Genomic DNA, 15,587 nt, shown 5'->3' with positions numbered 1-15,587 from the left:
GAAGCAAGGCATTTCAGTGGAAAGTATGTTGAAAAGCCCAATTCTGGCCGGTGCCTGGTTTTGTTTGTGATGACACATCTGTCAATTTATGACCTTTTAGAAAATATTTGTTAAGATCAGTTAACTCCACCTGCTATACCGCGATAACCATGATAAACCGTCATTTGGCAAGAAGGTTATCGTACCGTCATAAAACGAATACCGTGACACCCCTAAATGGCTATACCAGCCAGGGCACGCAGGTATGGAGAAGGTAATAAGGCGGGACACTTATTAGCACGCTTACTATGGGGTGAATATAATCACACCCCTATCACAATTATTATAACGGGAACTGGGGTGGCTGTAAATGGAGAAGAAGAAATAAATTCCAAATTCTAGAACGACCTATATGCAAATCATGACACATGTACTCAGGAAGACCTGAGGGGGTACCTAAGCAAGATTACACTCCCTAGGCTCCCGGCAGACGAGAACTGGGCCCTTGAACAACAGATAAGTGAAGAAATCACTGAAGCGATCAAATCATTGGCAACCAGAAAGGCCCCGGGCCCAGACAGACTGAGCTCAGAACTGTACAAATAATATTCCACAATACTCTCCCCAATACTAACCCATGTATGAGAGGAGGCTATGAGAGCTGGCTTTCTCCCGGACACAATGACGGACGCCATTATCACAGTAGTGTTAAAACCCAGGTGCCCAAACCACGAACTGTCCTCCTATCGGCCCCTCATTAATCAACACAGACGTTAAGATCTATGCAAAAGTGCTCGCAACCAGATTATTACCTAAAATGACCACCCTCATACACCCCGACCAGTGCGGCTTCATCCCAACAAGATCCACGGCCCTAAACCTCTGCAGACGGTTCAGAGTCATGGCACAGATTAAACCAGAGGTACAGGCAGTGGCTATATCACTGGACGCCGAGAAAGTGTTCGACTCGGTTTCATGGGCATACCTGTTCGAGGTCCTAGATACATTTGGATTTGGCCCATACTTCATACAATGTGTCAGACTACTTTACAACTCCCCCAAAGCCAGGGTCCTCACGAATCATGCTCTGTCCAACAATTTCAGATTGAATAGGGGAACCAGGCAAGGATGCCCCTTCTCTCCCATCCTTTTTGCTCTCACGATAGAACCGGTGGCGGTAGCCGTCAGACTAGAACAGGAGCAGAGGGGCATAAGAATGGCCAGTATTCTCCAATCCATATCGTTATATGCTGATGACACGTTATTGTACATACGCAAACCAGAGAAAAATCTTGCTCCCATACGGACAGTGATAGAAGAATTGGCTACAAAATAAACACCACAAAATCAGAGATTTTCCCATTAACACCAGCCACTACTTGCCCTACACATACGCATGGTCTTAGATGGTCCCCTAACTGTATTAGATATCTCGGAATTCTTGTCTCTAGAGACAGAACGTCCCTATACGTTGACAATTATGAATCCCTGTTACAGACGATCCATACTATGTTACAAGTATGGCCTAGACTCCCTATATCACTCATAGGTTGCATTGCAGTACTTAAAATGGTGGTGCTCCCCATGCTCCTGTATGTGTTCAGCAATGTTCCAATGTGGCCAGGCAGACCCTTCTTTGAAAGCCTACGATCCATGGCAACAACATTCATATGGAATGATGGAGCTAACAGAATGAAATGGGAGAAATTGGTGGAACCCTACGAAATGGGGGGCATTGCTGCACCAGATTTCGAACTGTACTACCTGGTGGCGCAAGCACAATACGCTAAATACTGGCAGGATGCAACACCACATGTCCCCATCGAGCGACACTCGGTCTGACCAACCGATCTGCGCTCCATAATATTTACGAAAAGCCACAGAGATGAATGTAAATTCGACCCAGCAACCTCCACGATTGCAGCCTGGGCCGCGATCTGTAAAAGACTACAAATAGACACACGCTATGACTCACAGGCCCCGCTATGGAATTTCCCAGGCAACAAACCCACATATGATACTAGTATACATAAGACATGGGTTCCGGAATATCAGATCAAAATGAGAGACATGTTTCTGAACTGGAGATTCGTGACACCAGAGGACTTCGCAGACACAGTGGGGAGAAGCCAATTGGCCACCCTCCAATACCACTGCATGAAAGCAGCATTTAAGAAGCGATGGCCAACATACCCAGAAGTACCACCTGTACATGCGTGCTTCCAGTCACTATACTCACAATCTGGTACACGGGTGTCGAAGTTATACAACATAATCCAAACTCACTCAAAATCATTGAATAACATCAAAGCCTCATGGGAGATGGATATGGGCATAACTATAGAGGGGAAATGGTCAAGAAATTACCTTTTGTCTAAAAAAGTCTCATTAAATGCTGGCCTCAGGCTGATACAATTTAAAATATTGAATAAGCTCCACTATACCCCAGCTAAAATGGCGAAATTCTACAACACGTTATCTGGAAACTGCCCGAAATGAGGAAGCCCCAGAGCGAATGCATTCCATATGTACTGGGCATGTCCCCTGATCGCTGGGTTCTTGGGAGAGGTTGCGAGAATACTACAGGATACAACACAGATCCCTGCGCAGCTCAGCCCCCGAAAATACCTGCTTGGGGATATAGGGAAAGTACCAGAGAAAACTAGAAGATTGTTAAATGTCACATGTTAGTAGCAAAGAAATGCATTCTTCAAACATGGAAGAGCAGTCACACCCCCGGCATAGAACATCTCCTTAAAGGATTAACGTACGTTAATGAATGCGAAGAAACTTACATAGGAATGACGCCTACAACAAGTAGACATTTGTACTCTGTTTAGAACATACTGTTGAGTAGAACTCTACCTGATGAAGAGAACTCTAATAGTGAATAGACTCTGCCCAAGACCGGATAGCTCGAAATTCTCTTGTCACAGAAGACACTGAGGATGTGCAAATATACTTGATTGCTGTCTAGATAAATGAGAGGTACAGTGAAAGGTTACAAAAACCAAAGAGCATATACGAAAAAATGTGGCTTAAGCCTAGACACAGTTTAGATCGTCAGATAACAATCAGCCTTGGAAGAATATTTTGAAAAGTAACTTTGGATTGCCAGTTTCCATTCATATGGCAAATGAGCTCAATGTGTTCTTTCTGGATAAAATAAATATCAGAAACAGAATTGATGCCCTACCCAAAATCCTTGAACCTGGTTCAATGTGTAACAACATTCAACCAGACTCAGAAATTGTGGGTCTTAAATTGACTTTTACAGCAGTTAATACTGTGGAGATTGCAAATTTATTAGCTAAATTGAAACCAACCAACTTTGTGTATCATCCCATTACTGCCTGTGGCCAAGAAACCTGTATGTGCTCTTAGCGAGAATATACAGATATTGTTGAATGCTTCGCTTGAACAGCCATTGTTGAATGCTTCGCTTAAACAGCACTAAAAAAAAAAAATTAAAAATCTCACACCGTTGTTAAAAAAGTCAACACTGGATCATAAACTGTTCTCCAATTATCGTCCAATTGCTGGCCAGCAGAAATCCTGGAAAAAAGGATAACCATCCAACTGCAAAATTTCTTGGAATAACATAACCACATAACCTGTTGGATGTATATCAATCAGGATTTAGACCAGGCCACAGAACCGAGACGGCTCTTATGGCAGTGTGGGACGACCTGCTGAGGTCTGCCGATGATGGTGTCATTAGCATGTTAAACCAGCCTTCGACACTGTTGATTTAAAAATTCTTCTTTCCAGGCGGTCATCGGTAGCAAAGGTTTGCGATGAGGCTTTGAAATGGTTGGTTTCGTTCCTTACTGAACGTACACAGCAGGTTCAAATTGGCTCATGTTTTTCAAACTCCCTACCAGTGGATTATGGGGTGCCTCATGGTCTGCATTGTCCCCACTGTTCAATATTTACATCTGACCACTTTTAAACAGTTTGGATTGTTTATTCTTATGCTGGCGACACCCACATCTATGTCCGGCTTGAACAACCTTATGAGGCTATGGATCGAGTTCTATGGTGTGCAGAAAAAAATTAAACCTGGATGCTGGTTAACAAACTCCAGCTGAACCCATCCAAAACAGAAGTTATTGTTTTTGGTCCAAACTGTAAAGTGGCAAATATGCTCCAAACCACTCCGTGCCCACTTCTTTTTGGCGTACCCACAAAGTTCTCTAATAAAGTAAAGAATGATGGCTGTATCTGGCAGTCCAGTTGGACTGCAATGTGTATGTTAATCAGTCAATCAAATCTATATACAATAGCTGAAATTGATTAAGCCTTTATTACCTCTCATTGCAGAACAAGTCGTTCAACAGTGGTTGGTTTATTTGACAAACTCTAAACTGGACTACTGCAATGCACTTTTTATGGCAGTTAAAAATTACAAATGCAAAGATTACAGGTAGCACAGAACTCGGCCGTTAGACTGATTTTTACGTTGCCAAGGAAATCATCTGTCTCAGTATCGGAAAAGTCTCCATTGGCTTTGAGTCCAACAGCGAATTCTGTTGAAGGTTATGTGCCTGGTCTTTAGATGCATTCATGGCGTGGCCCTGACATACTTGTCTAAAATCCAACGTCATCAGCCAACTCAATCACTTCGATCAGTTGAATAAAATGTGTTGGTCGCCCCTTCACTAAAACGACAACCTGGGGCGATAAGTGTTTTTCTTCCTTTGGTCCCCATTCCTGGGATGCTTTACCTAAGGACCTTGGACAGATAGAGTTCTTACCTGTATTTAGGAAGAAACTAAAAACGTATCTTTCTGTGTAACCACCCGAACCAACCCCTAGTTTTTAGGTTAGTATATTGATGCAACTAATCGACTTAAATTTACATCTGCGCCTACATGCAGCTCCTGCTTGGACCCTACTGTTTGGGTATGTGCGTTATAAATGTTAAAATCAAAATCAATCTTACAATAAAAATTGTATTAAAACTGTGTACAACAATCCCCACCCTAATAGTTATCTGGGGCTTGGATTAGTATTTAATGCATTTTTTAAACAGCCATCAAACCATAACAGAGTCTACATGGTAAATGGTAATGTAAATTGTCAACGGTAACAGGGCCCTTGGTGAGTGATTGTCATTACACCATTAACAGGGATCACAGCCTCTCAAAAACATTCCAAATCAGTCTCTCCAGCCAGTGTAATCGCTGTTACAAAACAATGAAATGATTGCATTTGCAAATGAAATAGTAACACAGCAAAACATGTCCCTGCAGTGGTAACACAGATTAGTATTTCATTTTTTATGGAACGCTTCATGCAGGATTCCTCCAACTTCTAAGCACTGATCAGTAGCTCAGTTGATAGCCTTCCACCCTTTAGAAGTCAGTAAACGGACTAACTCGGGACAGCCAACATTAGACCATTTTACAACACTGGCATACTATTAAGCACTACTAGGTTCAATATATGAGTGCTTCATTAATCATCAATAGACAATTCTGCTATCAAACCTCAAACACATAATACAAGTCATGTTTGCTTTACAGTGGAAGTGGCCAGGTCTGTGTCCTAAACATTACAATATATAGAGAAGAGATCAAATGCAGACCTTTGAAGAGGAAAAATTAGATGCATATTGAGTGACTTATGGTACACTTTTGTTTCTTTTTTCGGGAGGTTGAGATTCCATCTAATTATCTGTAAATCGGGAGTCTTGTGATATATAAGCAGTCTAGTTTATTTATGCTGAAGCCCTATAGATGTAAGGTCCATCAACAAAATGTTATCCGCATAGGCCAGCTATGCAGAACACAAATTAGCTAGCTTAAGAGAGACAACCAACATCATAAAATGCCACGGATAAAGATTGATCAGGACAGGCACAAAGACACAGCTCTGTTTGAATCAATTTCTGGTGGTACTTCTATGACTGAGCAAGCCTTCCTCATTAGCTCTCCGACTTTTGTATCTAAATATAGGGCAATACACATTTTTTATATTCCCTGGAATACCCCATTTACTCAACTTTGGCCACCATAACCCCTACACCCCAACCCCCTCATCCTCCGTGAAGCAAAGTCACAAGATGCTGCATAGTTGACAAGCACGGTGCATATGGTCCTACCGTGCATTCTTTTCCCCTTTTTCGATACTTGGGCTACAAACATATGTTAATAATAGAAGGTAGATTAGACTGAAATGCAGCTTGGTTAATAGGCAGTATCTTTGTCTCGTAGCATTGCAGAGCCCATCAGGTCCTGGTCTCTTGTGAGTTTTAGATTCCTGATTATATCGATAGCATCATCAGGTGCACCTTTATTTTGACTCTTTGATGTATTGTATTGGGCACTAATACACATTTATTGATCACTGGACCAAAGTCAGAAATACAACTCTTTTCCACAATTTTTCAACAAAAACACAATTGCCTTGTACCTGCTGGATGTGCACACAGTTCACATAAAGCCAATATTTGTGGCCATCTTTTCATTTTTGGATATCCGGAATATAGACTAACAATTTATAGTTTTCCACAATTCGTATACCTCCAGAACAAAATCCATTCCTTAACCTTCAATCTCCATAGTGCCCAGTCCTGCCAGTGTTATATTTATGTACGTGCGCATGTTACCGGATGCGGTTTTAGGTTCTCTTTCTTAAAACCCTCACAAACCCAGGGTCCTACCAAATTTCAACTTCATGCTAAATAGTTAAATGGGGTGGTGATTATTAATATGAATTCAAAAGCATACATTTATTTACACCATGGATTTAATGACATCTGCTTAGACTTCTGTTAGTGTGGTTCAAATGAGTGGCACATCAGTCTACGTTGCCTTTGTACTGACGGTAACATATCATGCTATCTTACGACTTCAAGTTACTCAGTAAATTGACATCTGGCATTTAAAAGGTTAAAACACATCTTTATTGTATATATAGAATAATTTGACAGATATTTTAGTTATCTAAATATCTACTGTGCAATAGGCACTCAGTATTGCGCTCATCAATTCTCCAGTCTCTCCTCATCATAACCTCGGTTGTTAAAGATGACAAAATCAATTTGCTTAGTTCAAAACAGTCCCCTTCTTGCAATGTGTTTAAATCTGTCTACGGCAGCATTACAAATCTGCAAAACAATTCTGCTTCTGGAATCTACCGCTACTTATTTTGGCTTGTGACCTTACAATATAAAGCATCAGCTTTTGGCAAATTATTGCTTAAAATAACTCCAAGCTGAACTCATTCCACAAACTTAAAGTATTACAACAGGTTTACCAATGTGTGTCGTTTCTATTCTAAACAAGCCAATTAAAAATAGTGTTCTATTTGAAAACATGACATGCTTTTTCTAGATCTAAACCGGAATGCTTAAAAAATATTAAATGTAACTAAAACTGTATACCACTTGTTATTTGTGCAAGCTTACTCAAATCAAGGATGGTTTCTCTTTTTTTAAAATCCGAATCCATTGGCCATTTGCCCCAATCACGCATTGAAAATGCTGGCATCTTTCCAATGCCTGTGTTTTGCTAAAAATGTAAAACAAAAACGGATTTAGCTTTTTGCTGAATGGTTACGCTTTATGCATACACATGTTTTGGATTGCTGCATTTCACTCGGTTGCTTCTTTTGCGATTAGCCATTTGCCCTTCTTTTGTGTATTTGGCCCTTCTTTTGGCTCCTCGTTGCACCTTTTCTCCAACTAATTACTAATGTTCATTAATAGTAAGGCTTGCCTTGTAGAATTCGTTTGCTTGGTCATGGATGCATAAAATCTGAGGAAGGGGAGGCTCTGTGTATAGGCCAATCTGGCAGATGGTGATTTGTTCACAAACATTTTAAATGCATCTTGAATCTAAAAAAGAATCTGGATGGCAACAATATATGTCAGTTCTGATGCACTTGTAAGTCAAAATAAAGTAGCAAAATATATTTTTTAAAAGGGGTCGCTATCGTGATTTTTGATTTTCAAAAAACAAGAAGAATTTGGTCAACTACTGTTTGCCCCTGCACTGATGACACTTTATATTGATAAATTATACCGTAACATCAGACTGCTAGAAACCAAAGGGTGTCCCTGGGGATCTCTATTGGTGGCCAGGGCACGGCCATCACCTTTGGATCCAGACCCTGTGGGTGGACCAGAGCAGAGGATCACCTGGGTGAGCGGTATTTGGGGAGTGGGGGTGAGGCGACCGGTGGTGAGATACGGTATTCCCCCTTTCCCATACACATGACCCATCCTATTTTATAGGATTCTCCAATGTCCCAACTCCTCTCCCCGCATTCTACACAAACACTGGTCAGACGAAGAGGACGACTGAGAGTAAAGAGGCTAACCCTTACATATCTCATTGGACATGTCCTGCCAAGCAGGTCAGGCATAGTCAGGCACTTGATTTTAAGTGCATTGATCCGATACCAATTAGCTATCCTCTCACAGATAAAAGGCGGAACATAGAGACACACTCTGAGCAAGGCGCAACACAAGCAAGAGCAGAACTTCCGGTGCGGAGGTCGAACCTACTGGAACAGAGCGACGGACCGAGGGATGAGAGCAAAGAGTAGAGAACCCCAGGAGTTCCCTGCAGGAGGTTGTTGCCTCCAAAAGTCTGCAAAAGACACGTGGAGAAGGCCAAATCCCAGACAAGAAGACTGCATTGTGTTTCAAGGACTCCAGCGACCATCCCGGGTTAACGGTAGAGTTGGGGAGGCGCGGCCAAGCCTGTGGAATGAACCTTGACTCATGAATTCAAAACTGCAAAGACAAGAAAAAACTGCACACATCCCAGGAGTTGGCAAGCAACATGAAAGACCGGTGTTTGTTAAGGAGAGATTGCAATGGTATATTGCACAATGGAAGGCTGCATGCGTGTGGATGAGACGCGAAGGAAGGCTGACCCGTGATGAACTTTGAATTATTGATAGCTGTGAAACCAGCCATACTGAGTAGCGGAGTGGTCTGGCGAAACAGAAGTAGCCCTTTCGAATTTCTCAGTGAAAGGTGAAATGTTTTTGTTATGGCGCAATAAAGTAAATGAACTATAAAAAGCAAAGTGACCAAATGTAACAACAGGAAAAAAAGGGGAGTAAACTGGTGAACGTTGAATTTTTGTGCCTATGACATTGAACTACCCAGACCAAGAGACACTGGGGCAAATTACAAGAGTGTAAACTGAAGGGAAGGTCGAAGTGGTCCTGTGGAGGTCTATAGTAAAAGACGCGGACATTCAAAAGTCTTTGACATCAGAAAAAGTTCTGAGCCCGAGTGAGGGAGAGGGAAGTGTAATAGGTATGGGGAAGGGAACCCCTAAAGGATGTGAATTAAGCTTGGGGAAGGGAATCCCTGAAAGTGTGTTTTAAAGGCCCAAACCCAACTGAGGGAGACTTACATGAACTTTGAAAGGTACGAGCCAGACTGAGGGAAACTGGCATGAACTTTTTGTTGAACTGTGTTTTGAAAGCTGGAAAGAGACTTTTAACGTGGAATGCCAGGCGGGCCTCGATCCACCTTTGTTTTGAGAAATTGAGCCAGACTGTGTCATCCTGTACGGGGACCGCCTTACTCTGTGCTGTCTAACGTGGGATGGAGAGCTGACCCAGCCACATTTATTCTTTATATTCGAACACTGATTTTCCCTTGCATACATATTCTCCTTTACACACTTTTTGTACAAGAGATAGGGCAGGCATTAGGCTTTGTTAGTGTAGGCCATTTTGATTTGACAGACTCAACTAGGACTGTTCTATTTATTATTTGATGGTAGAGACGACTCTCATCCTAGCTATAGTGCAAAGTAGGAGCTTTTCAAAACCCTGAAAATGTAATAAAATGATTGATTTACAAATTCTACCTTTTGTGTAAAGGGTCAGAATCCAGGAAAACCGACAACCAGAGCGAAATATATAACCATGCCTAATGCACGAATTTACATTTGAAACATCAGCACCATCTACAGCATCATACGACATAGGGCCTCATTACGACCCAGGCGGTACTTACCGCCTGGGTCGTCCCTTTACCACCATGGCGTAAACTACGTTTTACGCCATGGTGGTTGGCGGACTTACCGCCCCATTCCGAGGTTGGCGGGGCGGTAAGTCCCCATTAACCCATTTACCCTTCCCCATTCCCATTTTTGCCACATAGGGCATAATGGGAGTGGGGAAGGCGTTAATTACGCCACCGTAAATTACGGTGGCGTAATTAACAACAAGGTCCCTTAGCGCCATGGATTTTAACACCTGCTAAAAGCAGGTGTTAAATCCTCCATGGCGCTAAGGGACCTCGGAATCAGGCGGTAAGGGTCGGCGCTGTTTACGCCGCCGTAAACACCTTACCGCCTGGGTCCTAATGAGGCCCATAGTCCTATTGTGTTTCTTCATCAGAATACAGCATCCTTCTTAGTTTTCGGTGAAGACAAAGAAACCTTGGTAATTAAATATGGCTTCAAGACTGCTATGAAAGTCCCACTGACTAGCTCCCCTCTTTTATACAACATGAATGTATCACACGTGATTGGACTTTTGTTGCTGAATGATATCCGGAGCAAAACCACGGTAGTCTACACATTTTGCACAAGCTCAACCATAGAGACCTCCACTTTTCCTGCCACAGACTTGTATTGAATGAGCATTGTAATCCTACTGTGGCAGCCCGATGTACCATGGTTTTCAGCCATATATGACTCTGCTGAGGTAATCCCACAACGTTGGACTGCATTCTCCACAATTCTGGAATGCTTATCCTCCAAGAAGGTTCTACCCAAAACCATGCAACCCCTCAAAAAGAGCTCCAATGATACATGCAGCAACCAATATTATTAAAGTAGGAATATGATTTTTGGCAAGAAAAAGAAAATAGTTTGTCCTAGCCTTTACAAGTAACCATCTCTGGCGATCTACAAGTCTTAATAGTACTCATGGCACATTGGTCTCAATGTATTCCGCTTGATAATATATTAGCGTCACAGTGACACCCTCATACATTCTGGTCAAACCACCAAGATCTTGTAACATAGTGTTTATAGTGCTTTACCAGATGTATGCAGACCCTTCCCAAATGACTTACCAGTGTACCAACGTGTGAATGTCACTTTGTTTTTTCATTTATTTGTAATGCCAAGCCAACGTAAATATGATTCTGCTGCTGCCGGAATAACTAGTATAGCGAGCTGATACCAAGTGATTTTTTAATGAATAAACCTGTGAATATATTTGTGTATATCATGTTCTCAGAGTGCACAATTTGCACTCGCCACTGGCTAGTGAGAATTGACTCCTGGCCAGTCAGAAATGGAGTGCAGTCTCGAAGTATAAAATTGAGATGGCAAGTAACTTTTTATGGCTGGTTAGTAGCTCACAACGTGACATCTTGCACCCATATGTTCTTCATAAGATATACACATTTAAATATATAAAGGCAGCTCCAACCCAAATAGCATGTACAGCAATCGAACACCCTATGGGAGAGTTATATGCTCTAGAATAACAGAGATATAGCCAAATAGACTTCCATAATATTTATGGCAACAAAACCATTTTCACTGACCTGTATGAATGCCCCATTTACAGAAAAGACTGTGCTGGGGGAAACCGCTTGCTCCAACTATATGCCCAATAATGTGAACTTCTGCCATTTTTCTGAAAGAGATGGGGGAAACAATTATTACTATGCACAGCATCATAGGAGTTGGAGACTGAAAAACCTGCCCCCGTCCATGTTTACTAAAACACATTTCAATGCAGTTCGCTACTTGATAAGGATGGGAAAGTCATTTATAAAAAAAAAGTTATTTCCCGAATTAAGTTGCAATGGCCTCTTTTGCATGACTTACACAAAAGACACACCAAGAGACACAGGCAACTAACAGCCAGTATGCCTTGCACAGCCAAGCAGCAACATTTGCTCCGCTCCAACTAGCAAACCTACAACCCAACTCTTCTTTCTTTGGATGGCGCAATGGAAATAGCATAGGTAGCACTATAACTAAAACCAGTAAATAAACACTTTGCCACCACAATTGCTCCAGTCCACAAATCCACTTTTACATTCCCCTGCCTCATTATTAGAGGGTTCCATTCCTGATAACTTGAAACAAGTCTGGGTCACCCCCATCCTGAAGAAGTCAGGGCTTGCCACTGACAACCCACTCAACTACAGACCAATTACCAATACCCCCTTTCTATTGAAGATCCTTGACTGTGTTAAGTATTCACAAATTTCACTTCATTTGAACCAGCATCCTATTCTTAAAGCTTATCAGTCAGGGTTTCGGCACTGAGACCTCCCTGTTGGACCTAAAGTCAAGACTCTTAGGAAGCATGGACAAAGGTATAGCCTCCCTTTTAGTTTCTTTGGACCCATCTTCAGCATTCGACTTGGTCGGTCACACCATCATGGTGTAGGTAGCTAACTCCCCCCCCCTCCCCCTCTTCAGCATCCTGGATTGTTTTCCTGGCAAAAAGACAGAGTAGAGTCTGCCTCAGGGATGCCGAAGCCTCTCCAATTTTCGTGCTGTTTTCCTCAGGGAGCCTGCATGTCTCCCTGTCTCTATAACATCTATGCAGCCCCCTTCTTGGAAGGTAACACCTTTTTGAATTATGCTGATGACACACAGTGCCTGGTCCCACTCTCTGGAGTGCACTCCCAGGATGAACAAGAGCTCAATAGAATCTTCACTTTAATTGATAACTGGATGATGTGCAATAAGTTGGCCCTGAACAAAAGCAAAACGGAGTTCATAACAGTATTTTGCCAAACTGGACCCCGCTTACAAATCATTCAGGTTAGGATCAGTTCAAAATTTTTCCTCAATCAAAACTAAAAATATTGGGTGTGGTATTAGACCGGTCACTCAACAAGGGAGCCCATGTGAATAACACCATCTCAGCATCCGTCTATTATGTGAAACTATTAGCCCACCCGAGACCCTTCATCTTACAAGCAAATGCGGAATCTATTGCCAGAGCCATAGTTGGGGCAAAGATAGATTATTACAGTAGTCTTCTGGTGCGTCGCTGCACAGCTGATTCCAACAGACTCCAGGTAGTCCAGAATGGAGCCGTTAGAGTAATCACTGGCATAGCCAGCCGGGATCATGTTTCTGAGGCTCGGCGAGCCCTACACTGGCTCCCTGTCGAGGTTTGAGCCAAATTCCGACTATTGATGATGGTCTTTAAATGTAGACTGGGTATAATGCCCATATACCTGCAAGACCATATCTTAGAGAAGGCTAGCTGCAGGCCATTAAGATCATGCAACCAGATCCTGTTGGTACTTCCGCGATGCAAACTTAAGAAGGTTGAGAACGGGGCCTTCTTTACTGCTACACCTAAACTCTGGAACTCTTTACCACAGACAACACGTCCCCCTCACAGTCTTCAAGAAAGCCCTTAAGACTTGGCTGGTCTACTAACCACTGATATGACACTCGCCAAAGGCTTTCTCTAACCCGCTGCGACGTTGTCCTTTTTTGTTCTTTGTATCCGTTTGTCTCTGTCATCGACCCTCATGCCTTAGGGTTCATGGCTGCATGATAATAAAGTAAAAAAAGGGAGCACCTCCTTGCACATACACACATGCAGTTGCACAGCCAACATCCCCAATGGGCATTGCAAGGATGGGTAAGCAAAACAACCCTGGCTTTGCATGGCCCATTGGACATGTGTGGCTGAGGAACAGGACTGTCAAATGGAAACTGTGTTTCCTTTTCACAGTTCAAGCCAGCACAGAACCGCTCCCTCATTTTATGCTAGGCTGGCTCCTCCATAATGGGCACGGTGCCGGTGGGTCAGCACCCCCTCACCCATTATGGGCGAGCCACCACTGGTACATACTCAATGAATCTATACAAAGGGTCAGTGTGACTGGAGATTAAATAAGATTGACTTTGAAGTCATGTACATGAGCAATATTGTTGGTAATGCAGTGATTTTCAGCACGTTAAGGGATCCATAGACAAGCCCTACAGTAAAAGGCTAACAGGGTAGCTCAGCAGGTTGAATGACTGTTCCTGAGATGTTTTATATTTCAAACTGTCAATCTTATGACATTGTGCAATTCCTTATAAAAAAAACAAGTGAAATAAAATGTGTTCAGTCAGGGGATGTTTTGTCTGGTCACTTGCTTATTTATATTGAAGGTGGGGAAGGGTGAATTCTTCCCCGTAGCGAAAAATCAAAAGTTGGCACCTATAAACCCACAGTTTAGTTTCCTAATAACTTCTGTGAGCACGAAATAAAGTATTTGTGATTAAGCAGTCTGACAAGAATATAATATCGTTTACCAAGGCAAAACAATCACAAAGCATTTGGGGGATAGTCAAACTAAAAAAGTAAACACACTTTAAAGCAAACTAGTGGATGTACGTTTACGAAGGAGGTTTCAGTATGTAAATATCTTGTTTTTTCCTGAAAGTGTAAGCTGCACATTTGGAAAACAACTACATTGACGCCCCCCACCCCAGTGATATTAATGTAGCATCGATTCCCGTGTTATCCCTTTCAGGCAAGAAGAACGAAAACACAGGCTAGGCAAACAAGACCCTGCAAAGGCGCAAATGACAAATCCTAGATACAGTTCTTTGGTAGAAGTGGGGGCAAGGCACCAATGGGGGGAAGGGGATAAACAGCAATTAGAGGGAGAAATGGTCCCCCTCTTGCCCTCAATCTAACGCAATGCCCCACCCACCACAAAAAAAGCAATGACCTTCCACCCAAACAACAATGTATTTACCTGGGCTGAAAGGAGGGGAGGGGAGGCAGTTGAGCGGTTAAGGGGCGGGCGGACGGACTATTTCCAAAATTGTTCTGCGGCTGGCGTGACAGCCAGCTCGTGTGTTTTGCCCTCAACTACGTTCCCAGGGCAGCAGGGCTCAACGCCGGCTCCCATTGGCTCAGTGTGAGCATCTTCCTATTGGCTCTCGGTTTGGGAGCTGGCACGGAAGTGACGACGTATGGGCGGGCGTAAGGCGTCAGAACTGTCAAGTTGCCAGGCGGGAGGTTTAAACCCGTCATAGTGTGGGTGAAGTAGTGCTGAAACGCCGAATCATCAGTCTCCAATGTGTTTGTTTAGGCGCAGTGAGCGGGGAGAGGGAAGGCTGCTCATTTTCATGAATGGTACATTTTTAGTCACGAGCCATGATTTATTTAAATTGTCACTATCCCCGTTTCTTTCCATGCAGATTTTTGAAGGCCCGCAAAGGAGCAACCGCTTGTGTTTTCAACGTGAAAGCGGCATGTTGTTTGGGAAACGTTGACATTTTTTGCCATGTTTTTTTCTGCTAGCAATCATTTAAGCTGCAGGTTTCCGTACAGTAAGAGGTAGCTTTATAGTTTTTTTCGACCGAAAGCTTATCTTTTTTAAATAAATGAGCGTTTCTCTAGCAGTGCTTGATTGCCGTTATTTAAGCTGCAATGTTTCAGAAAGTGTAATTAAGAAGCAGCCCGTGTTGCTTCGTAAACGTTGGATTTTTATTAATGTGTTTAGTCAGAACTTCATATTGGGTCAGAGCTCTGGCTGGTTAGATAGCTCAGCGCTCACTGCTGTGATCTGAATGTGATCAGCAGGTCTCAGATTTGAACCCAGCAATGCCAACTCAGCTTCGAGTAACAACTTT

General features: G+C 42.7%; 1 protein-coding gene across 3 annotated transcripts in view; it reads right to left on the bottom strand.

Moving 5' to 3' along the window:
* The window catches only part of B9D2 (B9 domain containing 2), a 206,338-nt gene extending 191,462 nt beyond the window's left edge, over positions 1-14,876 (bottom strand). For 2 of the 3 annotated variants that reach the window (XM_069644397.1, XM_069644399.1), the window contains exon 1: positions 11,519-11,613. Coding sequence is in view for 2 of the 3 variants with exons in the window: in XM_069644399.1 (XP_069500500.1) it covers positions 11,519-11,535 (17 nt within the window). In the remaining variant the exon portion in view is untranslated. Of the gene's footprint in view, positions 1-11,518; positions 11,614-14,704 lie in introns of those variants that run through there. The other variant, XM_069644398.1, reaches the window with a different exon arrangement.
* Between the last annotated feature and the right edge of the window lie 711 nt (positions 14,877-15,587).

Source organism: Ambystoma mexicanum, chromosome 2p (assembly GCF_040938575.1).
Source record: "Ambystoma mexicanum isolate Mex_15411 chromosome 2p, UKY_AmexF1_1, whole genome shotgun sequence".
In the NCBI taxonomy this organism is placed as follows: Eukaryota; Metazoa; Chordata; class Amphibia; order Caudata; family Ambystomatidae; genus Ambystoma; species Ambystoma mexicanum.
Note: the sequence above shows the minus strand (reverse complement) of the source record. Positions and strands in the feature narration are given on the sequence as shown.